Source organism: Saccopteryx leptura, chromosome 9 (genome assembly GCF_036850995.1).
Source record: "Saccopteryx leptura isolate mSacLep1 chromosome 9, mSacLep1_pri_phased_curated, whole genome shotgun sequence".
Lineage (NCBI taxonomy): Eukaryota > Metazoa > Chordata > Mammalia > Chiroptera > Emballonuridae > Saccopteryx > Saccopteryx leptura.
The window spans coordinates 48,532,441-48,558,087 of NC_089511.1; the positions used below are offsets into that span (position 1 = coordinate 48,532,441).

General features: G+C 37.0%; 1 protein-coding gene across 1 annotated transcript; it reads right to left on the reverse strand.

The window, feature by feature from the left end:
* Positions 1-3,527: 3,527 nt before the first annotated feature.
* LOC136380636 (gastric triacylglycerol lipase-like) lies at positions 3,528-24,952 on the reverse strand. The gene is made up of 10 exons (XM_066348636.1): positions 24,821-24,952; positions 19,395-19,510; positions 18,725-18,842; positions 16,516-16,714; positions 15,081-15,190; positions 10,997-11,133; positions 9,117-9,263; positions 7,924-7,995; positions 6,367-6,438; positions 3,528-3,896 (listed from the first exon to the last, which is right to left on the reverse strand). Exons 2-10 carry the CDS (start codon positions 19,497-19,499, stop codon positions 3,660-3,662), a joined length of 1,197 nt encoding a protein of 398 aa, XP_066204733.1. The 5' UTR covers positions 19,500-19,510; positions 24,821-24,952; the 3' UTR covers positions 3,528-3,659.
* Between the last annotated feature and the right edge of the window lie 695 nt (positions 24,953-25,647).

The following is a 25,647-nucleotide window of genomic DNA, read 5'->3' on the forward strand; positions in this document are numbered from 1 at the left end:
CATGGTTTCGAACTTGGGTCTTCTGTGTCCCAGTCAGACATTCTATCCATTGCGCCACCGCCTGGTCAGGCTAATAATTTATTTTATTTTATTTTTCTATAGAGACATTAAGAGAGACAGACACTGACAAACAGGAGGGGAGGGAGATGAGAAGCATCAATTCTTCAATGCAGCACCTTAGTTGTTCACTGATTGCTTTCTCATATATGCCTTGCCAGAGGCTACAGCAGAGCGCGTAACCCCTTGCTCAAGCCAGCAAACTTGGGTTTCAAGCCAGTGACCTTTGGGCTCAAGTAAGTCAGTGACCATGAGGTCATGTCTATGATCCCACACTCCAGCCAAGAACCCTGCGCTTAAGCTGGTCTGGATGAGCCCGTGCTCAAGCCGGCAACCTCGGGGTTTTGAATCTAAGTCTTCTGCATCCCAGTCTGACACACTATCCATTGTGCTACCACCTGGTCAGGCTGATAAATTGTTGATACAGATCTTGAACTCAGGTCACTCTGACTTTCTAGTTCATGTTTACAATAATTTTGCTATACTGCTTTCTTGAAAACATACATACTCTTCTCTACCTTCAAATTGGTTAGAATACACTCAGTTTTATGTTATCATATATTCATACTCAGTGGGGAAGGTGAACAATGTTGCCTCTAATGTGATATTTGACCATCTCTGAACACATTTTTTGTTGTCACAACTTGGAGTATATGTGTACTACTGGAATCTAGTGGGTAGAGGACAGAGATGCTGTTAAATATCTAACAATACCCAGGACAATAAAAATTATCTGGTCAAAAATGTCAACAGTTTTAGGGTTAAGAAATCCTGATTTCCAGGAAATGAAGGGGAAGAGATATGTTACATAATACTACTGTACTAGTACCAGCAAAACCACAGTAGTATAAACTATAGCAAAATAAGACACAGTTCTTTCAAAAATAACAATTAAAGAAATAAGCCTGCCCAGGTAGTAGCACAGTGAGAGTGTTGGCCTGGGATGCTGAGGGCCCAGGTTTGAGGCCCTGAGGTTGACTGCTTGAGCGCGGGTTCATTCGGCTTGAACACGGGCTCACCAGTTTGAACGAGGGGTCGCTGGATTGAGTGTGAGATCGTGGACATGACCCCATGGTCGCTGGTTTGAGCCCAGGGGTGGCTGCTTTGAAACCCTAGGTGACTTGAGCAGGAGGTCACTGGCTTGGCTGTAGCCCCCAGTCAGGACATATATAAGAGAATAGTCAGTGAACAGCTAACGTACTGCAACAAAGAATTGATGCTTCTCATCTATCTCCCTTCCTGTCTGTCTGTACCTATCTGTCCCTCTCTCTGTCTCTGTCACACACACACACACATACACAAAATCCCAAATAAAAGAAAGGGAAGAGGTCATCTATACACCTATAGAGATAAGAGACAGATCAAGTAATAAAAAGTGAATGCTTTTTTATTCTGTTCTTATTGTCTTTAGCTGTGCAAAAGCTTTTTAGTTTGATATAGTTCCATTTGTTTATCTTGTCTTTTATTTCACTTGCCTATGGAAGATAAATAAGCAAATATATTGCTACGAGAGATGTCGGAGAGCTTACTGCCTATGTTTTCTTCTAAGATGCTTATGGTCTCACGGCTTACATTTAAGTCTTTTCTTCATTTTGATTTTATTTTTGTGAATGGTGTAAGTTGGTGGTCTAGTTTCATTTTTTTGCTGGTAGCTGTCCAATTTTCCCCACACCATTTATTAAAGAGACTGTCTTTACTCCATTGTATGCCCTTACCTCCTTTGTCAAATAACAGTTGTCCATAGAGCTATGGGTTTATTTCTGGGTTCTCTGTTCTGTTCCATTGATCTATATGCCCGTTCTTATGCCAGGACCAGGCTGTTTTGAGTACAATGGCTTTGTAGTATAATTTGATATCAGGAAGTGTGATACCTCCCACTTTATTCTTCTTTTTTAAGATTGCTGAGGCTATTCGTGTTCTTTTTTGGTTCCATATAAATTTTTGGAATATGTGATCTATATCTTTAAAGTATGTCATTGGTATTTTAATTGGTATTGCATTGAATTTATAAATTGCTTTGGGTAATATAGACATTTTAATGATGTTTATTCTTCCTAACCATGAGCACGGTATATGCTTCCAGTTGTTTGTATCTTCCTTGATTTCTTTTATCAATGTTTTATAATTTTCCGAGTACAAGTCTTTAGTCTCCTTGGTTAAATTTACTTCTAGGTACTTTATTTCTTTGTTGCAATAGTGAAGGGGATTGATTCCTTAATTTCTCTTTCTGACTGTTCATTGTTGGTGAGACATGGACAAGAATATGATGGTAACGGGGGTGGGGGTGGGGAGGGGGTAAGAATGGAGAGGGGGTGGGGGGAGGGGAGGGGCACAAAGAAAACCAGATAGAAGGTGACAGAAGACAATTTGACTTTGGGTGAGGGGTATGCAACATAATCAAATGTCAATATAATCTGGAGATGTTTTCTCTGAACATATGTACCCTGATTTATCAATGTCACCACATTAAAATAAATAAATAAAAAAAGTGAATGCCTTATTTGAATTCTGATTTAAACAAACTGTAAAAAATTGACATTTATAAGACAATTAGAAATTTGAACATTGTTTGGATATTTAACAATATTAAGGAAAATTTGATGTGATCATTATGTTGTTATGTTAAAGAAAGAGATCTTATCTTCTAGAAATACATTCTGAAAGACACGTGGATGAAATATGTAATGTCTCAAATTTGTTCCAAATTAAAACAAGAAAAAAGAAGTGGCTAGAGAAATAAATCCTTGATATGGTGACTGTTCAGATTTAGAATTTCATAGGTAAGCCTATGTTAACTGTAAGTTTGGAAGTTGGGGGAGTCATTAGTTTGGGGAAAAGGAGCATCAATTGCTGGGAGTTGCACATTCTGACTTAAACATCAGTGGAAATGTTTCTGAATCCTGTGCTTACCAGAATGGTGGCAGTGATTTTAAAAATTTTTTGGTTACTTGGTGTGTCTCTTGTGGCTGACGTCTAAAGATATGGGGGAAGAATAGCAGTAGGAATGAAGAGCACACCTTTTACTTCCCAATTTTCTGAACCAGGATTGTCTGCTGCTTCCTAACTTACTCTTGCTCCTTTCTTCCTAGGAAGTAAAAGTGAGCTGACTTCAACTGAGGTGATAGCCTAATTTGCCTTTTCATGGAGTTAAACATACAAAAGATCAGGTGATATCCCAACTGTACAGATGGGAAGACTGAGCTTCAGCAATAGTAGACAATAGAAAGCAATTTACTCAACCTCAAGCATGCAGAAGAGGTGTCAATATTCAATCCCAGGACTGTCTTTTGGTGACACTCATGATTTATGGGTCATAATCTACTCTGAGTTTAGAGCATAAATTGAATGAAAACCTTGCAAGACAAGTTTCACCTCCCCAGGAATGTGTTCTTTCAAGATTTCTAAATAAATTTTTAAGTGAAAAACCATATATAAAAAATTCATTTAAATTCAAAATGACAACTGCAAAGTTTGGTGATGCTAATATATTTTTAAAGTCAAAATTATAGAAAGAAGCACTGCATGTCAAACATTACAGAAAATCATAGGTGAGAGGAGAAAGTATTTTGGAAAAATAAATGGATAATTCTTCAAATTCAGAACTATTTTTTGTCCTTTTCCATCATAGAAATAATTCCATTGTAAACTTCTTGAGGGGCATCCATGGCCCAGATAAAGTCCAAGTGATTGTAGAAAGGAATCTTCTTGTGGTAAACAAGATTAGGGAGTTTTGGAAGCAAGAGGTCAACATCTTGAGGGTCAGCCAGCCAATCCTGGCCGCCGTTCCATACTGCAATTGGCACATTCATGTCTGCCACATTGTAGTTAGGAGGTGTGGGCTAATACAAGAGAAAGAGAAGCACAGTTTTCATAGATGTCTGCACTTCAAACCCCAATACTTATTCCTTGGGCAGATTATTCAACATTAACTGGTCTAGATATTTGTTTGTGAGGTATAATTGACATAAAACATTTCAGGTGTACAACATAATGTTTTGATGCATGTATACATTGTGAAATGATTACCACAATAAATCTAGTTAACATCCTTCACTTTACATAGCTGAAATTTTTTTTTCTTGTGATGAAAATGATTAAGATTCACTCTCTTGGCAATTTTCAAATATACAATACAGTATTATTAACTATAGTCACCATGCTGTACATTACATCCCCAGGATTTATTTATTTTATAACTGGAAGTTTGTAACCTTTTTACCACCTTCACCCACTTTGCCCACCTTCCACCCCTGTCTCTGGCACCCACCAATCTGTTCTCTGTAGCTATGGGCTCAATTTTATTGTTGTTTGTTTTTATTGTTTTAGATTCCACAAATAAGTGTGATTATACAATACTTATCTTTCTCTGACTGACTTATTTCACTTAGTAATAATGCCCTCAAATTTCATTCATGTTGTTGCCAATTTTATAACCTGGTTTTATAAGTATATTGTTAATGATTGCTCAGAGAAAGTCACCTTTATCCACAGAGCAAAGGGGATGCAATATAACTTAGATTAGTGCTTCTCAAATTGACTTGTCAAAATGAAAATTCTGGTTCGGTACATCTGGGGGAAGAGCCTAGATTCTGCATTTCCATTGCTGATGCTGCTAGTCTTGGACCATATTGTGTGGAGTGAGGCTTAATACAACAATTCTTACAAATTAAAAATTTATATTTCAACTCCAGCTGAAGGAAATGGACTTGACTGGATTCTAACTGTAATAGATAGATTGTTTCTATGCCAACACTCTATGATTTTCTTAAAATGTTCTGAGTCATTTATTTTGACTTTGTATTAACTTACAAGTACAATCAGTCTATCAATTAGTTCATTTAAGGAGCATTATTTATTAAATACTTACCTGCTTTTACTTAATATTGGTTCAAATTCTGAGAAAACTATCATGGGCCCATTTCTTATTTCTAGAAAATTGCCAATCACACATAGCCTTCATAAAGGCTCATAAAGCAGGACAAGAAAATAAGAGAATCATTGCCAATTTCCCCAGAAATCTCACCTTAGGTAATAGCCAACTTGTCATAACAAAGGATTTTACCACATGTAATTGTCCTTAATTAAGTTACTACTTTATTAGTTAAATATCATCATGAGCTATTATTGGCTCATTAGAGAGAGGGTGGATTTGGGATTAAGTTATTCTGATCCCATTTAACCCCAATGGTGTAATTGTCTGATTGCTGGTGTTAAAGCTCAGTAGAAAGGTAGTTTCAAAGCAAGTCCCTGCTTGGAGGGTTTAAGAAGATGATGGTTTGGGTGAGGAGGATGTGTTTTCAACATATGTTTGATCTGATGGTATTCTGAAAACCTCTTCGAAGACATCAAAGATGTAAAAAATGGGGGTGAGCATCTTCTCTACACATGATATTGTGGTGAAAAGACAGAAATCCCTTCTAAATATCGAGTCATGGAAACATGAAAATTAGTAGTTTTGTTCAGCTACTATTGGATGGAAATATGAGTAAGGAAGAGAGAAGAGAATTACAAAAAAAAAAAAAAAAATGTAGGTACTCCTTTGTTCATACCTAGCCAGTAATAATCTGATAGTTTACAGAGGGAAGGATTTATCAACATTATCCCATTAAATAATGTCAATAATTTCCTGAATGTGGGTGGAAAGATGAAGAAATTATTGTCTGAATTCATATTGACCTCAAATAGGGCACATTACAAAGCTTGGGGTTTTTTAGCTACAAAAAGTGGGAGAGTGTACAATATGTCTGCCTATACCACACAGTACCTTCTGCTGAAAAGGTTTCCAACCTAGACCTGCAAGCACACCATCCTTCTCTTATATCTAGAAATGCGGCTGAATCACTTTTCTGGTTGACAAAAAATGAGAGGATGTTGTTTAAAAAAACCAGAGATTTCAGTTTTATCTCATGACCAGCTAGAATCATCGGTTTATTATATTAGCTAATAGCACTCCAGAAAGGAGAGAAAGGCATGCCCAGGGTCTGGGATTCAGGGCACGTCTGTCTAATGTGATGAGTGGAGATTAAATTTTAAGTTTCTACATGTAGTGATGTGGTCTTTTAAGGGCAGCTTGAATGAGAACAGCCACTGGAGCATGACAGCACATTGAGAAACTGGGAAACTGGGGTGATGTTTGACATAATGGAGGAATCACATGGAAATAACATCCTAGTCTAGCATTTCCTTAAGGGTAGGCCTGGACACCAATATGCCTTTGGAAAATATATGCACACTTACTGTAATTTCATCTTTACTTTTTAAAATATTTGCCTCTCAAAATGTGAATGACTTCAACTTTAAGAAGCTTACCTGATTATAGTGCATCATGTTCTGAACTGGATTACCCCAGTCAAAAGCTTGAAATTTCCCAGAATTAACAGCCTAATGTAGAGAAAATAAGAACATGAGGAAGTATAAACTCTGCTTGCTATGTGAGAAATATTCCAACATTTTCAAGTAGTATAACTTCCAATTAAAACAGTTATTAAAAATTATTTTTTATTCCCAAAATAAAAACTATTAATTATCCAGGACAATTTTTTATTTTTAGAGAGAGGGATGGACAGACAGGGACAGACAGATAGGAAGGGAGAGAGATGAGAAGCAGCAACTCATAGTTGCATCACCTTAGTGCTTTCTCATATGTGCCTTGACTGGGGACTCCAGAGGAGCCAGTGACCACTTGCTCAAGCCAATGACCTTGGGCTTCAAGCCAGCAACATTTGGGCTCAAGCCAGAGACCATGGATCATATATATCTATGGTCTCATGCTCAAGCTGGGGACCCTGGGGTCAAGCTAGAGACCTCGGGTTTCAAACAAGCATCCTCAGTGTCCCAGGCCAACACTCTATCTACTGTGCCATTGCCTGGTCAGGTGAGGACAATGTACTGATATGAGTTTAAATGCAGCTTTGCAACTCTGGCTGGTTAGATCAGTCATTTAAGAGCATCTGTACTAAAATGACAAGGCTGAGGGTTCATCCTCAGGCAGGGTACACACAGGAAGCAACCAGTGAATGTACAACTGATTGGAACAACAAACAACAAATGAATGCTTCTCTTACCCCTCTCCTCTTGCTCCCTTCCCCCTCCCCTTCCTCTCTTTCTCTCTCTGTCTCTAAAAAAATGAATGAATAAATAAATAAATAAAATTAAGCCCTGGCTAGAGATGTTGGTTGGTTGGAGCATCAGCCTGGAACACAAAAGTTGCTTGTTTGGGGAACAAACGGGAGCAGCTTGATGTTCCTGTCTCGCTCTCCCTGCCTCTCTTTCAAAAAAAAATTGCAGCTTTGTTTTTATAAAAATCATTTATGTCTTTGCTGCCCAGAATAACTGTTTTCACAGTATTTTTATTCACATGGATTGATGGTCATTTTCAGTTGGTATCACATGCTAGAAAAATTCCTCACCAGGAACATTGGACAGAATATTTTAAGAATGTGCTTTTGGTTCAGACTCTCAAAATAAATTTTCCCTGGCTGGTTGGCTCAGTGGTAGAGCATCGTCCTGGCATGGGAATGTCCTGGGTTTGATTCCTGGTCGGGGCACACAGGAGTAGTGCCCATCTGCTTCTCCACCCCTCCCCCTCTCCTTTCTCTCTGTCTCTCTCTTCCCCTCCCACAGCCAATGCTCCACTGGAGCAAAGTTGGCCTGGGCACTGAGGATGGCTCCATGGCCTCCACCTCAGGTGCTAGAATGGCTCTGGTTGCAATGGAGCAATGTCCCAGATGGGCAGAACATTGCCCCCTGGTGGGCATGCTGGTGGATCCAGGTCGAGTGCATGTGGGAGTCTGTCTCTCTGCCTCACTGCTTGTCACTTCAGAAAAATACAAAAAAAAATTTTTTTAAGCATTTGAGAAATGATACCTGGGCCCAGTGCAGCATATTTTGAACAGAAGTCCCCGCTGGATTATGTGATAGATACACATCCAAGCGACTCTAGAAAGAAAACACACATATGCACACACACTTAGATCTATATTCAGTTTTCCACAACAGCTAAGATGTAAGTTTTTCTGTTTTATAGAAACGTTTACTGGAAGGATATGAACAACACAGGTACCTGTCGCTGTAGAGCTTGCAAAGTACAATTGCATAGACTAACTCCTTTAATTTGTAGCCATTCAAAGAGGAGAGCTGGCCCTGGCCGGTTGGCTCACCGGTAGAGCGTCGGCCTGGCGTGCGGGAGACCCGGGTTCGATTCCCGGCCAGGGCACATAGGAGAAGCGCCCATTTGCTTCTCCACCCTCCCCCCTCCTCCCTCTCTGTCTCTCTCTTCCCCTCCAGCAGCCAAGGCTCCATTGGAGCAAAGATGACCCGGGCGCTGGGGATGGCTCCTTGGCCTCTGCCCCAGGTGCTAGAGTGGCTCTGGTCGTGGCAGAGCGACACCCCGGAGGGGCAGAGCATCGCCCCCTGGTGGGCAGAGCATCGCCCCTGGTGGACGTGCTGGGTGGATCCCAGTCGGGCGCATGCGGGAGTCTGTCTGACTGTCTCTCCCCATTTCCAGCTTCAGAAAAATAAAAAATAAAAATAAAAAAATAAATTAAAAGAAAAAAAAGAGAGCTTATTATGTCCATTTTATAAAAATGGGAATTGGGGCTCAAAGACATCTACAGAAATATCCAGTGCTACTCAAATAGTAATAGCATGGAGCCAGAGACTTTAATCTAGGTCTTTAGTCTAAATTCTCAGCATTTTACTTTTCTCTACTTAGCGCCAGAGAGCAGTGAATGAATTGTTCACACACAAACCTCTTGCTTTGCAGCACTCTGTGTATGTGTGTGTGTGTGTGTATGTGTGTACATATAAATGATAGTCATTATACATAGTGAGTTAATTTTTTTCTACATAAAGGGAAAATGGGGTGAAGGAAGGGAATTTGAAGGGGACAAAACTGGGAGCAATGACTTGTGTTTACTTTTGGACTTATCTGCATATCATGTACACAATTCTGAAGCTACTCCTAGTTCTTATAAAAGAACATTTCTAAGTGATGATGGGGCAAGTAATCAAAAATCTTGCTCCAAATATTCAGAATAGAAATTTCAATGCATACAAACCGTGTTCAAGTTCTTCTGGTCAAATCCACAAATGATGAATAAGGCATTGCTGCACAGGGCACTGAGTATCTCACGGGAACATATTTCAGTGGCAAGAAACTGTTCGAAATAGTGGTGTGGGTAGAATATTTTGTTACCAAAAATAACCTAAAAAATAAAAGCATTAGAGGGTTGGAAAAATCAAGCTGCAGAGAAGATTAATTAATTCCTCTAATTTGCTGGTACAGCTGTGAATAGGCTAGTGATATTTTAATATTTTTGTATGTTGTTTTAGGAATTTCAAATACTTTCAAATAATTTCCACAATGAAGTTGTGGAATGGTCAGGACATATATTAATACTGGGTATTTATTGTTGCACTGAGAACTGTATTGACTGCTGAGAAGAAGTATAAGACACAAAGAGTCACAGTCTAGTTGGGGTAATAAGAGTTATAAAATAAAATCATAAAAGAGCATGTCACAATTAAGTGTCAAGATGTGCGATTTCAACAATAAATCATGAAAAGATCAGAAAGGTAAATGGTGACTCTAAGCCATATTTTCAGCCAAGTCTTCAGAAGGACAATGAGGCTAGGTAGTTAAATAATCTTCTTGGGGAAAATAGACATTTTTTCATCCCCATTTTATACAAGAGAAAACATTGGGCTAATGGCTAATTAGAACTAATTTTAAGTAGAATACTGACCCAAGCCCCAAGCCTCTGACTGAAGGTCTATTGGCTGTTGTTGTTGTTTTGTTTTGTTTTTTACCACTCTCTACATTGCCTACAGGGAAGTCTAAGTACAAGTAGGAAATAAACAAGTTCTGCATCAATATAGCCAGAATCATCACCAAGTCTTACACTTTGAATAAAAGCTTTGACCCTATATAAGAATGTTAGGATTTAGTCACACATGTTAATTGAGAGTGAAAAAAAATGAGTCATACAAAATCAGACAAGGAAATGGCATCATTACATTGTATAGCTTGAGGCTAACCTGTTCTCTTAAAGGAAAATGTATATGTGTTGGTTTTGGTGTGTGGAAAAAGTAGGTAATTAAGCTTTAGAAAAAAATAAAGATTATTAATTCCCTACCATGTATGGCTACTTAATATTTATAGTATGTTATATCTATGCTACTGCCCTATTGCATCTCTATTTAAAGAGAAAAGAGCTCTTAGGAAACCGGTTAGAAAGCCAAGAGTAATTGAAGAGGGGTCTCTAAGTCCTTGGCTCCTTCAAACATTACTTTACTCTTTCTCCTTTTTCCTTCCCTTCTTTCCCTTCCCTTTTTATCTTATTCTTTCTTTTCCTAATTTTCTTCATCCATTTAGTGTCTAGAGTCTTAAAAGTCCAAGATCAAGGGGCCAGCAGATTCAGTGTCTAGTGAGGACCTGCTTCAGGGTTCACAGACTGTCATCTTTTCACTGTGTCTTCACATGGCAGGAGGGGTGAGAGAGCTCCCTGGTGTCTCTTTCATCAGGACACTCATCTATTCATAAGGGCTCTACCCTTATGATCCAATCACCTCCCAAAGGCCCCACCTCTAAAAATTTTAGTTCTTATTGCACTATTTGGTTTTGTTTTCATTTCCCTTTCCCTGTTCCAGGGGTGAAATCAGCCTTGACATAGCTGTGTGGAGTGCTTGATAAATGAAATATCTATGAGGCATTGCTAACCTCTTGAAAGTTATCAAGAATAAAGAAATATACAGGGATCTCACAAGCTATAGTAGGGATTCAAACATGGCCAGTCCTATTCGAGGAATAATAGAGTAAGGATACAATTCTGTTCTGGATGTAAACATGATTGTTCACCAGGTGTTTTTGTTTCTTTCCCTCCCTTTGAAATCCATGGACAATTTGATCTCTTACATTCAGTTAAAAAGAATCACATACCTTGAAGAGGAATGGAGGAATAATTGCAAGTTTGTTTAAAGGGCTTGTGACGTACTTCACAGTAGCAACTGGAGCTAATGCGTAAAAAGTTTTGATTCTCTTAGCCAGTTTGGGATTAGTAGAAAAGGCAATAAAACCTGAAACAGAACAACAAGGAATAGGTCAAGTGTGTGTGTGTGTGTGTGTGTGAGATCTGAGGAAATCTGAGAAACTGACCATCTCCGCTTGTTCAAAGTAATCAGATTTTAATATTTTTTTAGTATTTTTAAAAGATTTTATTTATTCATTTTAGAGAGAAGAGCAAGAGAAAGGGAGAGAGAGAGAGAGAGAGAGAGAGAGCTGGAGAGAAGTAGGGGAGGAGCAGGAAGCATCAACTCCCATATGTGCCTTGACCAGGCAAGCCTGAAGTTTCGAATGGCAACCTCAGCGTTCCAGGTCGACACTTTGTCCACTATGCCACCACAGGTCAGGCATATTTTAGTATTTTTAAATATTTGTTTTATTTTCATAGATTCTGTATGAGTACATGAAGGTAGAACTTTTAAAAAGTTATAATAAAATCTTATCTGACTTTAGAAATAGGTCAACTTTAGAATAATTATAGGATGACAAAAAGTTATTTATACTCTATACATAAGATTTGATATATTTAAATTCATTTCATCAAATGAGATAATTAAGTTTTAAAATGAATAGGTTCGACCTGACCTGATATAAAGCATTGACCTGGAATGCTGAGGTCACCAGTTCGAAACCCTAAGCTTGCCTGGTCTAGGCATATATGGGAGTTGATGCTTCCTGCTTCTCCCCTCTTTCTTTCTTTCTATCTATCTATCTTTCTTTCTTTCTTTCTTTCTTTCTTTCTTTCTTTCTTTCTTTCTTTCTCTCTCTCTCTCTCTCTCTCTCTCTCTCTTTCTTTCCTCTATACAATGAATAAAATAAAATAAAATAAAATAAAATGAGTAGCCTGCATAAGCAGAAAGTTTAAAAGTGTAAGTTTGAAATTTGACTAAATAAGATTCAAATACTGGCTCTGTGGTTTATTAGCCTTGTGACTGGACAAGTCACCCAAACTCTAAGAGCCTCAGTTTCCTCAGATGAAATAAGAGGGTAATAATGAGTACTTCATTAGGTTGTATAGGAACTAAACAGGGTGAATCATGTACTTACCAGGATATTTGGCACATAATAAATGCTTGTCAAGTGAGTTGCTAAGATAATTCAAACATCTACACACACTAAATATACTCAGCCTTTTCCATAATTAATTGGTTTATGAACAGTAACATAGTAGTATAATAGAATATAATCAAATAGTTTTAAAGTTATATTTCATACAGTCAGACTACATAGGAAAATCTTTTTTCACCATTAATAATGTCACATTGATGAGACTCAAGAAGGGCCTGAAAAAAAAACTCTCCAGTTTATACAACACCCTCATTTATATAAGATATAGCCTGATTCTATTAGAGAAAGAATGGTGTCTCCAGGAGCACTATGTTTATTAAGGAATTCTTTGTCTAGTTGCCTAACTCTTCAGATTATAGCCGCATATCACCCAGAGTAAGTAAGAATCACACAGGAGAAGCCTCTGTAGGTCTATGCACTGTCAGGACAGGTGACTTCTCAGGTGCTTGTTCAATATAAACTTAATCCTATTTTAGACACAATTCTAACAAGGATACAATCTAACTTCCCACCACATAGAATTGAGAAGATATAAATTTAAAGGCAGAAAAACTTATAGAAATTTACAAACATGATGAAAGCAGGGACAAATTGTCCACAAGTGAGAAAGAAAAATGAATGTGTTCAAAATTCAAATAACTAGAAAGAGTGGTAGGTTGGAATCATTTGGTGTTAGGATAGCAATTCTACTCATCTAAATGATCCTAAGAAAAATTTTGTATTACATCTCAATGCAATAATTTCATTAGTCTAAAGGTTAAATTCTGTTCAGAATATTCCATTTAAGAAGTCAGGGGAGTGTGTCATAAATTCAAGCAGATTTCCATCCAAAATGGTTAAATTTTATGTAGTTTTGGAAATTAAAGGAATAAATCTTAGTAATCCGGGAAATTTCCCTTTTTTTCATAAAGGATTTTGAGTCAATTGTTGACCCTGTCATTGCTGCTATGATGCATTGCCCGGATCCTCCTTCAAGTCTAAGGCAGTTATTCAACCCCAGCTGCAGGGTAGGTGGTGAGTTCTCTCTGATTTTGCTTTTTTCGCAAGGAGAACCCAAGGTTAGGCTCCCTTCTGGGGCAGCCTGAATTTGATGACTGGTCAACAATGTGAGTAAAAAGGCCCAGCCACCTCACCCCGCTCAAGAACAGCCATGTGTACAGACTTGGTTGAGGCCTTTTTGCTTCTGTCTCTCTGCCTATTGCTGTGCTTTTGCCCTTTCCTTTAAGAGTGACTCTTTAAAAAACACGCTGTGTACTAATCTTCATCCCCTTGCGAACACGACCTGTTATGTAATAATAAGGACATTAAGAATCTCTATCTCACTGACATTTACTTCTGCCTAAATTTTTTATAGATGAGACCCAGGCTTTAAGACAATCTAACAGTAAGAAGAGAATTTTCACCACCAATTTTATCCACTTCCATATATATATATGTGTGTGTGTGTGTCTTTATATGGACATTCTGACTGCTTAGAATTTTAATAGGAAATGAAGTAATCAGCTGACAGTGAGAATCAGCAAAACAAACAAAAAAGCACATGCCTTTATTCCTCCTATATGATGCCTCATTTCCCACTTGTGCTTTCACCCTACTTCTTTTACCATTGATGGCTTGACCCCTCCATTTGAGTATCCAATAGCAGGTCTAAAACTGAGCTCCTGCTCTTCCTGGAAACACCAGTTCTTCTCGCAGTTTTCTTCATCTTGGTTAATGGCATCTCCATTGCTCCAGGTGCTCAGGCCACAGATCTTGGCATCATCCTTGACTCCTCTCTTTCTCTTACACCCATATCCCATATGTAAGCAAATCCTGTTGGTTCCACTATTAAAATATATTTTAAAATATAGACCCAGAGCCTAACTACATATCATTTCCTCCCCAGCTACCTGTACCTTCTCGTCTATGTCACTATCACCTCTCACATGGGTCTTCTAACTGGTTTCTCTGCTCCAACCGTTGTTTCCTGTCAGTAACTGAAGGGATCCTGTTAATGGGATCACATTACTACTAATTCTGTAGAGGATCAATAGGTCAGATCATGTAACTTCTCTATTCAAAATTCTTCCTTAATTTTCCTTTTCTTTTAGAGTGAAAGCTAAAATCCTTACAACAGCCAAAAAGCCCTAACAGTCTGCTTTCCTCAGTCCCTTCCCTGATCATATCTCTCTCTCTGTCTCATTCGTTCAACCTGATTCATCTACACAGTGAATACCTTCATTGCCACTTCCTGAACATGTTACATGTACTACAGCCTCAGACCATTTGAAATGTCAGTAGGCAATGCACATGGCTTACTCCTTGCACTCCTTCATGTCTTTACTTAGAGAGTGGCTGATGCTGTTCCCTATCTAAAATTGCTGTGTACCCCTCTGATGCTCTCTAATATCCTTCCTTTATTTACTTGTCTTTCCATAGCATTATCATTATCTAACAGAGTTCACATCTTACTTTTTAATCTTTGTTATTTTTTGTGCCCCCTCCCACTGACTAGAGTATAAGTAGTAAGAAGACAAAGGTTTTAATCTATTTTATTTATTACTGTATTCTTAGGGCATCTTGTAGATGCTCCATTAATGTGGTTGAATGAATAGAATCAGTTCAGCCCAGAGGCTGTGTGGTGCTACGTTTCAGAGCATGGGCTTGGGAGTCAGAGTGCCTAGGCTGGTAAATGACCTACCTTATTTGGAATAATGTTACCTTGCACAATTTATTTAACCCCTGTTTTGTTTTCCCATGTATACAATAGGAGTAATAATTGTTCCTATATCATTAGATTGTTGTCGACATTACATTATATAATGAATGGAAAGCAAATAGCATAATGGCCAACATAACATCTGGAAAGGGGTCCATACGAATTAAGCTACCTGTTTCAACTGCTTTTACCTACCAATGGTGGTGCCCTGGGAGTGCCCAACATAGTGTAGCTTTTCCTGTCCAGTTTTCTGTAAAATCAAGTCAATTGTGGCTGGGAGGTCATATTTAGCCATTTCATCAAAGCTGCAAGAAAAAAGGACAAAATAAAACAACATAATTTCTTGCTATAGTTTCTAAAAGTCCAATATATTTTTTTTTGTTGTTTTTTTTTAATTTTAATTTTATTTTATTTATTCATTTTTAGAGAGGAGAGAGAGAGGGAGAGAGAGACAGACAGAGAGAGAGAAGGGGGGAGGAGCTGGAAGCATCAACTCCCATATGTGCCTTGACCAGGCAAGCCCAGGGTTTCGAACCGGCGACCTCAGCATTTCCAGGTTGACGCTTTATCCACTGCGCCACCACAGGTCAGGCCTAAAAGTCCAATATATTTAAAGCAAAGTCTCCCTTTGAGAAATTGAAAACTATTGATAGAATCTCTAAGTATCACTGCTTATAGACCATTATTAGTGAGTACTAGATGCTGTTTGGGTTAGCTTCTTATAAACAGTTGACATGAAGCACAGCATTAAAGTCACAATTTAATCAAACAAGATAATATCTGTAGCTGGGGGTTATTTCTATACCTAGGACAATGTCAAATTTAATAGTCATTTGTATGCAGTGTTCTACTGCTATTTAATATGAACTATATCCTTCTCTATTTTATTCTTCACCAATCAGCCAGAATATTTTGAAAATGAAAACAAGATTATGCCACTCCCTTGTTTAAAACTTTTCAGTGACTTTTCATCAGATTTAGAATGAGCTCCAAGGCCTTTACCATGGTCTACATAGTCTTGGCCTCCTGGGACCTTGATGGCATCTCTAGTCCCCTCTCATGTCAATCTCCCATTTCCTCACTACAGCCAGGACACACAGGCTTCCTTTCAGCTCCTAGAACTTTCAGCCTTTTTGTGCCGCAGCACCACCAACCAAATTGTCTTTGGTTCTCCACTTCCTTTAGCAGTTTTCAGGATAGTGTTAGAAAACCTTTGATAACATCTTCATGGTGTCCAACCCATCCTCAATATAGATATTGACTCAGATTGCTGTTCTTGAACCCTTAACTGGGTTTAACAGCCTCTTGAATCCATAGGGATATTTCTTTTTGAATCTACTTGGGGCATAAAATTTTCTTGTTTCAGTCATTTTGCTCATTTCATTTGGAAAAGCAATTCAAGGAATTCTCTAAGACTGGGTAATGAGACCACAGAATGTTTGGAGAAAAAGCTACCTTTGTGATGAAGTGTATGGAAAAATCCAAGAAAGGATTAGGGGATAAATGATTCCCTTCTCTTCTTACTTGAAGTATAATATGTTAAACTAGGTCTGAGTTGGAAGGGGTAAACACCCACGTTTTTAAAACTCAATATTTTTAAGTGTCCATTGTTAATTGTTTCCCTCTTTACCTGAAAGCCCAGAATTCAACAGAGTCTGGTGAATAGTATATATTTCTCCTGGCCCAGGTGTTTCCCCTGCTGTTCCCCAGCCACACGTCATAACCAGCATCTGCCAGAAGGAAGGCCAGGCTGTTGTTGGGCAGGTTGGAAATCCAATTTGTGGCTGATGTGAGCAAACCATGCTGCAAAAACACAACAGGTCTCTGGCCTAAAGAAAAAAAATATTTAAAACATTTATAAATCATTATTTTATTAAATTTATTTTAGAGAGGTGGGAAGGAGAGTGGCTGAGTGAGTGAGAGAGAGAGAGAGAGAGAGAGCAGAGGGAGGAGCAGGAAGCATCAACTCCCATATGTGCCTTGACCAGGTAAGACCAGGGTTTTGAACCGGTGACCTCAGTGTTTCAGGTCAAGGCTTCATCCACTCTGCCACCACAGGTCAGGCCTAAATCATTCTTTAGTCTAAGATAAATATAAATATAGAAGCAGGCTTTTACATTACTAGCATTACATCATTTGCTTGATTGAGTTGAATATTCTTGAATATCTTACCTTAATTTTGGTGATGGTTTTTCAGATGACAAAAAACTTACCAAATTATATACTTTATTTAAAGTTTTTATTATTAGCCTGACCAGGCAGTAGCACAGTGGATAGCACATTGGACTGGGATGTAAAGGACCCTGGTTCAAAACTCAAGATTGCGGGCTTGAATGTGGGCTTACCAGCTTAAGCATATGGTTTGCTGGTGAACGTGGGATCATAAACATGACCCCATGGTCACTGGTTTGAGCCCAAGGTTGCTGGCTTGAGCAAGGGTCACTCGGTTTGCTGTAGCCCCCCGGTCAAGGCACATATGAGAAAGTAATCAATGAACAACTAAGGTGTCACAACGAAAAATTGATGCTTCTTATCTCGCTTCCTTCCTGTCTGTCTTTCCCTATCTGTCCCTCTCTCTGTCTCTATCAAAAAATAAATAAAAATAAAATTTTTATTATTAAATTTAATGGGGTGACATTGTTTAATAAGACCATATAGATTTTAATTATACATCTTTATAATACATGATCTGTACATTGTGTTGTGTGCCCATCACCCAAAGTCAAACTATCTTCTGTCACCATGCATTTGACCCCCTTTGTCTTCTATCACCCTCCAACCTGCTCCCTCTGGTAACCAGTATACTATTGTCTCTGTTCTTGTGTCTCAGTTTCATATCCCACCTGTGAATGAAATCATAGTTCTTAGTTTTTTCTGACTGACTTATTTCATTTAATATAATATTCTTAAGGCCCATCCAGTTTGTCACAGGTGGCATATTTCATCTTTTTTTAAAATTTTATTTATTGTTTTTAGAAAGAGGAGAGAGAGAGAAAGAAGGGGAGAGAGGAGCGGGTTGTGTCAATTCATAGTAGTTGATTCTCAAATGTGCCTTGACTGGGCAAGCCCAGGATTTCAAACTGAAGACCTCAGAATTCCAGGTTGATGTTGTTTTATCCACTGTGCCACCTCTGGTTAGGCAACTTTCATCTTTTCTTATGACTGAGTACCACATCTTCTTTGTCCAACCATCTATGGAAGGACACTTTGGTTGTCTCCATGCCTTGGCCACCATGAATAATGAACTTTAAATATTGTATGCCAATTATGTCTCTAAAAACTATTGAAAAATTATATTTAAAAAAAATTCAGCATGATGTTAGTTTGTTGTCTTGCTTAATTTTACTTTTTGTACTATACAGTGTTTTCTACAATGAGAAAAAGATACATTTTTAATAGTAGCAAAAATGACTTTGATCTCCTTAGGAAATGAGCCTTGAACTGCCTCCCTTTTCTCCCCTCCACAACACACATCTTAGCTAACTCTTCTTGATTTTCTAGGACTGATCTTAGTTTTATTTCCGAGAGCAAACTTTCCTTGACTTCTCCTAGTTAGGTGTCTTTGTTAGGAAATCTAGCTTATCCTGTGTAGAGTTCTAGCATTGCTCTGATCACATATTATTATAATTATTTGCTTATCTATCTTATTTGCTTGATGGTGATCTCTTTGAAGATTGGAGATGAGAAAATCATTGTTACTTTCCAGAATGAACAAGATGTTTTTAAGTCTTTTGAAAAAAAAAAGGAGGAAAAAGGAAAGAAAAAGATTAATAAAGAGGTGAAGAGGGCAGAGGGGAGAAAGGAAGAGGGAAATAGGAAGGAAGAGAAGAAGGTTATACCTCTATTCTCTGAATTTTTCTTTCCATGAGGGATTCTGTAGATCTCAAGAACATAACCATCTTCAGTCACGACTTCATATTCTTCACTTGGGTATCCCCAATAGGAAATCATCTGACTCTAATAAGGAAAGCCCAAAACTTTTTTGTTGACTTCTTAAATGCATCTAGTAAGTAGATAGTTATATTTAATTGTGTATGTAAAAGCTTATATCACTATAGTTCTTCTTTTTCTTTTTCTTTTTTAGTGAGTGGAGGGGAGGCAGAGAAACAGACTCCTGCATACATCCCGACCAGGATCCACCAGGCAAGCTCACTAGGGGGGCCTGCTCTGTCCATCTGGAGCTGTTGCTCAATTGCTTTGCAACCAAACTTTTTTTTTTTTTTGGCGCCTGACGTGGAGGCAAGGAGCCATCTCAATACTGAGGCCAACTAACTTTAGCCAATCAAGCCATGGCTGTGGGAGGAAAAGAGAAAGAAAGTGGGGGGGGGGGGGAGGTGAGGTGGAAGCAGATGGTCACTTCTGTGTGCCCTGATGGGGAATCAGACCAGGACATCCGTATGCCGGCCAATGCTCTACCTCTGAACCAACTGGCCAGGGCCAAATCCACTATAATTCTAAATCATGGTAATTTCTTGGTGTTTTAGGTTTTTTTTTTCTCCAGTAACTTACAATATTCATAGTCACTTCAGGGCTTTCAGGATTTAATTTTCCAAAGAAACCTTGTGTCGTTCCAAGTGCCGATATCAAATTTGCCACTATTAATAATAACCACATTTTGGACCAGTCTGAAATAGAAGAATATTTCATGCCATGGTTAATCTATTACATTTTCATAATACTCTTTTTGATAACAATTTATACAGAAATGTTTAGGTTTTAGTATACAGAGTGGACTAAAAAGTTTACAATTATTCATATAGAAAATAATACGATAATAAATAAACAATAATATAAGAATAAACTCTGTGTTTTGTGTACTCACAACTGTAAACCTACTGTTGCCCAACCCTGTATTCTGTTGAGTAAAAACTTGGGAGATGTGGATGTTAACACAGGCATTTTAATGCTTAACATGTTTTAACTGTTTGATTCCTTTTGTTTAAGAACATTTCCCATCCGGTTTTGAAGTGATCTTGAACAAAACTTAATTGATAAAAATTTCTTGTAATTGTCTGGCATAATATTAGATTCTTATTATAACTTATGTTTAAGGCTTTTGCCAATTTATTTTGAGAGTCCAACGTTGGGGAGTGAGGCATTATGTGGGTAGTTGGTTCTTCTCAGTTCAATATCAGTATAATCCTATCATGATGGTTTTAATATTATTTATAATAGTCACTCCATAAATATTTATCAATTTGAGGTAATTATGTGGATTTAAAAACTACTTCCACCTTCTTAAAATGTTAACATAACTAGATTTACATGTGAATATAATTTTAAAGATACTTTAAAAAATATTTTATTTATTCATTTTAGAGAGGAGAGAGCGATAGAGAAAGAAGGGGGGAGGAGCAGAAAGTATCAACTCCCATATGTGTCTTCACCAGGCAAGTCCAGGGTTTTCAATCGGTGACTCAGTGTTCCAGGTCGATGCTTTATCCACTGCATTACCAAAGGTCAGGCTTTTTTTTTTTTTTAAAGAAGACATTTTTTCTTTTTTTAGTGTTTATTTATTGACTTTAGTGAGAGAGGAAGGGAGAGAAAGAGAGACAGGAACATTAATCTGATCCTGTATGAGCCCTGACTGGGGATCTAACTGGCAACGTCTGCAGTTCTGCATGATTCTCTAACCAACTGATCTGTCCAGCCAGGGCTGAATACGATTTTAGGAAAGTTCTGCTCTTTAATTTTTTGCTGTAATATTTCCTAATTGAAATTACTTAGGTAGGCCTTGATGTATAAATTGACATTGTATTGGATGGTAAAATATCTTTTTCATAAATGTTTAGCAACTAAAAGAAAAATTAATATCATGATTTGAAAATAACTCTAGCAATTTTTCAATTCAACTCACTCATATTTTACAGGTAAAAAATAGCAACCTATTTTAAAGATGATTTAAGGATAATTTCAAATAGACTGGTTTAGTACTATTGTTTAAATGATTAATCATTCACATAATAGCTGTATCAAAATTGACAGGCTATTTTAAAAAGCCAAAAAATATATGCGCCACCCTCCATAAAATATCTGCAACTCTTATGACAAAAGATTAATTTCTGTAATATCTAATTAGCTTTTATAAATAAGAAAAAGACCAACAGCAATAGAAATTGGTATAGTATGTGAAAAATGGAAATTTCATGGAAATAAAAGTGTCCTAAAACCTTAAGACTTAAAAAATATTTGCAAACATTTTCAATTTCATTTATTATTACTAAAATATAAATTAAAACTATAATGTTACAATAATTTTCACCTATCAAATAAAGTTTGATAAATCAAAGTTAGATAAAATAGACACTTAAAGGTTGTTTATGGAAATATAAATTTTTGCAAGGCCTTTCAAGAAGAATGTGGTAATACTTATAAAAATTTATAAAATATTTATGAAAATTTTATATACATATTCCTTCCATTCCACATTTAGAAACTTAACCTCAAATATAATTACAAATGTGTATAAATTATGTAATAGGGTGTTCATTACAATATTGTTTATAATAGGGAAGATTGAGAATTTAAATGCCTATCAATAGAAGACATAATTTTATAAATTATTTTGCAACTATACTACAGAATGCCATGCACCTTGTTTAAAAGAAAACAGTGAAGTAGATCTGTATGTGAGTATATGAAAAGTTATCCCAGTGGATTGTAAAAGCAAGGTACAGAATACAGTATATTTTATACATATAGTATAGTAGACATGGTACCATTTATGAAAATAAGAATGTATCATTTAAAAATAAAACACAGGGCCCTGGCCGGTTGGCTCAGTGGTAGAATGTCAGCCTGGCGTGCAGGAGTCCCCAGTTTGATTCCCGGCCAGGGCACACAGGAGAAGCACCCATCTGCTTCTCCACCCCTCCCCCTCTCCTTCCTCTCTGTCTCTCTCTTCCCCTCCTGCAGTCAGGGCTCCATTGGAGCAAAAGATGGCCTAGGCACTGAGGATGGCTCTATGGCCTCTGCCTCAGGCGCTAGAATGGCTCTGGTTGCAACAGAGCAACGCCCCAGATGGGCAGAGCATCGCCCCCTGGTGGGTGTACCGGTTGGATCCTGGCCGGGCGCATGCAGGAGTCTGTCTGACTGCCTCCCTGTTTCCAACTTCAGAAAAATACAAAACAAAAAAGCAACAACAACAAAATAATTAGACCTTTTGTAGTTGTAAAGCAATATAGGTCAAGAGATCAGCCAGAAAATGTGCTTGCTATGAAGTAAATAAAATGTTTTACATTGAAAGTAGCCTAACTGATGAGACTACTAGAGCTAATCCTTCATAAAAACTTATTAGGTTCCATCTTAAACTAGGCTACCGAATTTAAAATTTATCAGACTTGCTTGTGAACATGTAGTCCTTGGGGCAAATGGTCAGCATTTTTTCTTAGACAATAACTAGGAATTTCACATACAATCAAATTCAGTAGAATTGTACTAGTATTCCTTTTCAATTTTTACATTTTAATTAAAATTACAATTTATAAGCTTTTCCCCCCAAATGACCATTATGACAGCACTCAACTTTTTTGATCTTGTGATTGCAATTATCTTTTGTTTCTCAGCACAGAGTATTTGACATTTGATGCAGAACACCTAAACTTCCTTCTATATTATATTTTAAATTGTTTAATTTTATTTATTTATTTTTTGTGAGAGAGACAGAGAGAGGGGAGAGAGACCGGAACAAACAGACAGACAGGAAGGGAAAGAGATGAGGAGCAGCAACTGGCAGTTGCGGCACTTTGGTTATTCATCGATTGCTTTCTCATATGTGCTGTGATGGGGGGTGGGAGGGGGCTCCAGCTCAGCCAGCGACTTTGGGCTCAAGTCAGAGACCTTGGGCTTCAAGTCAGCCATTTTTGGGGTCTAGCCGTATGAGGTCATGTCTATGATCCCACACTCAAGCCGGTGACCCTGTGCTCAAGCTGGTGGGCCCCCACGCTCAAGCCCGTAACTTTGGGGCTTTGAACCTGGGTCCTCAGCATCCCAGGCCTACACTCTATACACTGTGCCACCACTTAGTCAGGCTAAACTTTCTTCTATGTTATAATCACCAACAGTAAGTTTGAGAATCTTCAGATATTAAGCTGATGAAAAAAGATTCAAAGGAGAAGATACTTGTCCTCAAATTTTTGAAGGAAGGCCATTTGGAGGACTGTTTTCAAACAATTTATTTTTATTGTACCAGAAATCAATAATTAAATATGTATTTATTAAGAAACTACTGCATACTGAAAGCAATATTTCAGGTCACATGAGGAAAGATTTTAATTCTATATAATGAAGACTTGTAAGATTCAGATTATTGGATTCAAGTGAGATTCTTTGAAAAGCGACTTCTCAGTTTCTGATGATATTTCAACAGAGGCAGTATAAAAATTTGTCATAATTCATGAAGAACACTTAGCATAGTGACTTACAGTAAAACGCAATTAAAACCCTCAATACCTAAATCTGACCTTCAGTCTAATAGTTTGTCCACCTATTTAGTCTAGGATTATATTTAATAAAATCTCTTTAAAATGGATTTTAAATTAAAACATGTTTTTACAATGATATTTTAGAAAGGGACAAACTAATATATAAAGACCAACCAACAGTGTTTTAACATTCAAGCCAGAAGGCTTTGATCAAATATTTCAGGAATCTATAATTTCATACCATCCATTGCCTCCACTAAGTAATTTGTTACCGTAAAGTGACGATATTTAACCAATGGTTTGAGTCATATACATGCACCCAAAAATGTTCAGGGCAGAATAAATGTTCTCAAAATACCTAATGGCAAATTCTGGGATAATAGCAGTAACTAACATTGACAGAGTGATCACTATGTGCTGAGCAGTGTTCAACATGTTACATGTATAAGCAAGTTACCTTCTCTAAATGGTTTCCTCTTTGATAAAATAGAGCGAGTAATAGTGCATGTCCTGAAGTTATGAGAATTCATTAAGATAACAAAAGTAAACTTTTTAACAGGATATTATGCATTTAGTAAACCTTGTATAAATACAGTTATTATTAGTATTATTACATTTAATTCTCTTGCTAACCCTATGAGGTAAATAGCATTATATTTCCCATTTTACAGATGAGCATGCTAAGGTTTATAGAGGATTTTCCCAAACAGTATGTAGAAAGCCCCTGAGCCTATATTTGAGACTAAATCATCTGTCTCTAAAGACTTTGTTCTTCTCCATTATAATGTTTCTAAGGATGTCCTAGGCCAGCATCTATAAGGATCTATCTGGACATCTGCATGGAGAGTTACATAATCTGATCTAAACCTATTTTGAGAGGGTTATAATTTGAAGATGTATATTAGTATCCTACGAAGTTTAACAGCAGCATTCATTATAGTTAATTCAATAACAGTTTATTTGCATGAATTTGAATTATCCAATATAACATATCAATACAGCCAGTTCATATGACACTAGAGGACTGATCTACTGTTTCTCAAAAGGAAGAAGGAAGGATACAAGATATTCACATTAGACATTTATTACACAAATGCTGAATTAATAAACAAATTTGTCAATTAGTAATGAAGAATTTCATATAGCTCTGACTGGAAAGCTCAGTTAGTTAGAACATTGTCCCAAAATGCTAAGGTTGCAGGTTTGACCCCCGGTTGGCACACATATGGTAAACAACTGATGAATGCACAACTGACTGGAATAACATGAATGCCTCTCTCTCTCTTCCTCTGTCTCTCGAAAATCAAACAATAAAAAAGAATTTTAATTATATATAAAAATAAAAGAAAAAATAAATCAAATCTCAGAAGAACAAACCTTAATTTAGATCGATACATTACATAGATGAATATGCAACAAATATCTAGGCTTTTAAAAAATGCACAATTGGGTTAAAGAGAAAAGAATCTAATAATTCAAATATTAATTTTTCTCAGCAGAGGTTGTACTCACAGTCTCCTCAGAAGTAGGATTAGATTCTCTGAATGTTTAGTATTTTGGTTAATCTTGCAATTACTTCTTATATAAGAAAGCCTCAACAATAGCCAGAATTATTCACGCACTGCTTAAATTGACATGTCTTTAATATCTCAAACCATCTCATTGTAAAAGGACAAACCTAAAAATCAAATACTGCATTCAATTTACATAGTATTTAGTTCTTACATTTAACTTTTAACAATCACAAATATTGGCCAAAGGAGGTATGATGATTAAAAATTATTTAGAACACATTAAAAATGATTCTTGATAGCTTAAACATATAAAACTATTGAACCAGAGGTATAATGCAAATTATTATGTAGTATGGCTTAGATAAAGGGACTTAAGGTTTAAAAAAGGCTTCCTTTTGTTTTTTAAAAATACAGTGCATAAACTTTTCTACTGGGTGGTTAGATAACCACCTGCAAATAAAAGTAATCAGCAAGGACTAGTGTTTTATTATGGTCTTTAACTAGGGTCTCTAATCCTGCAGATAATAGTCTAACTACTATACAAAACCCAACCCTGTTCTTTAAAAGCATGTGGGTGGTGTCCTTTTTTATATAAAATCATTTGTTGAAGTTTGAACAATGTGACTGTGTTTAAAAGTGAGTTATGCTATTAAAACATTTATATTTTAAAATATAATTAATCCTTAACAACCACCATGAGAAAATTTATAACTCATAGTGAGAAAAAAAGATAATCATATTTTGACTTGTTAAAAGTTTGCAATGTAATTTTAGAAATCATCATTTTTATTAAAAACCTACCAGAAATAGTACTTAAAAACCTAC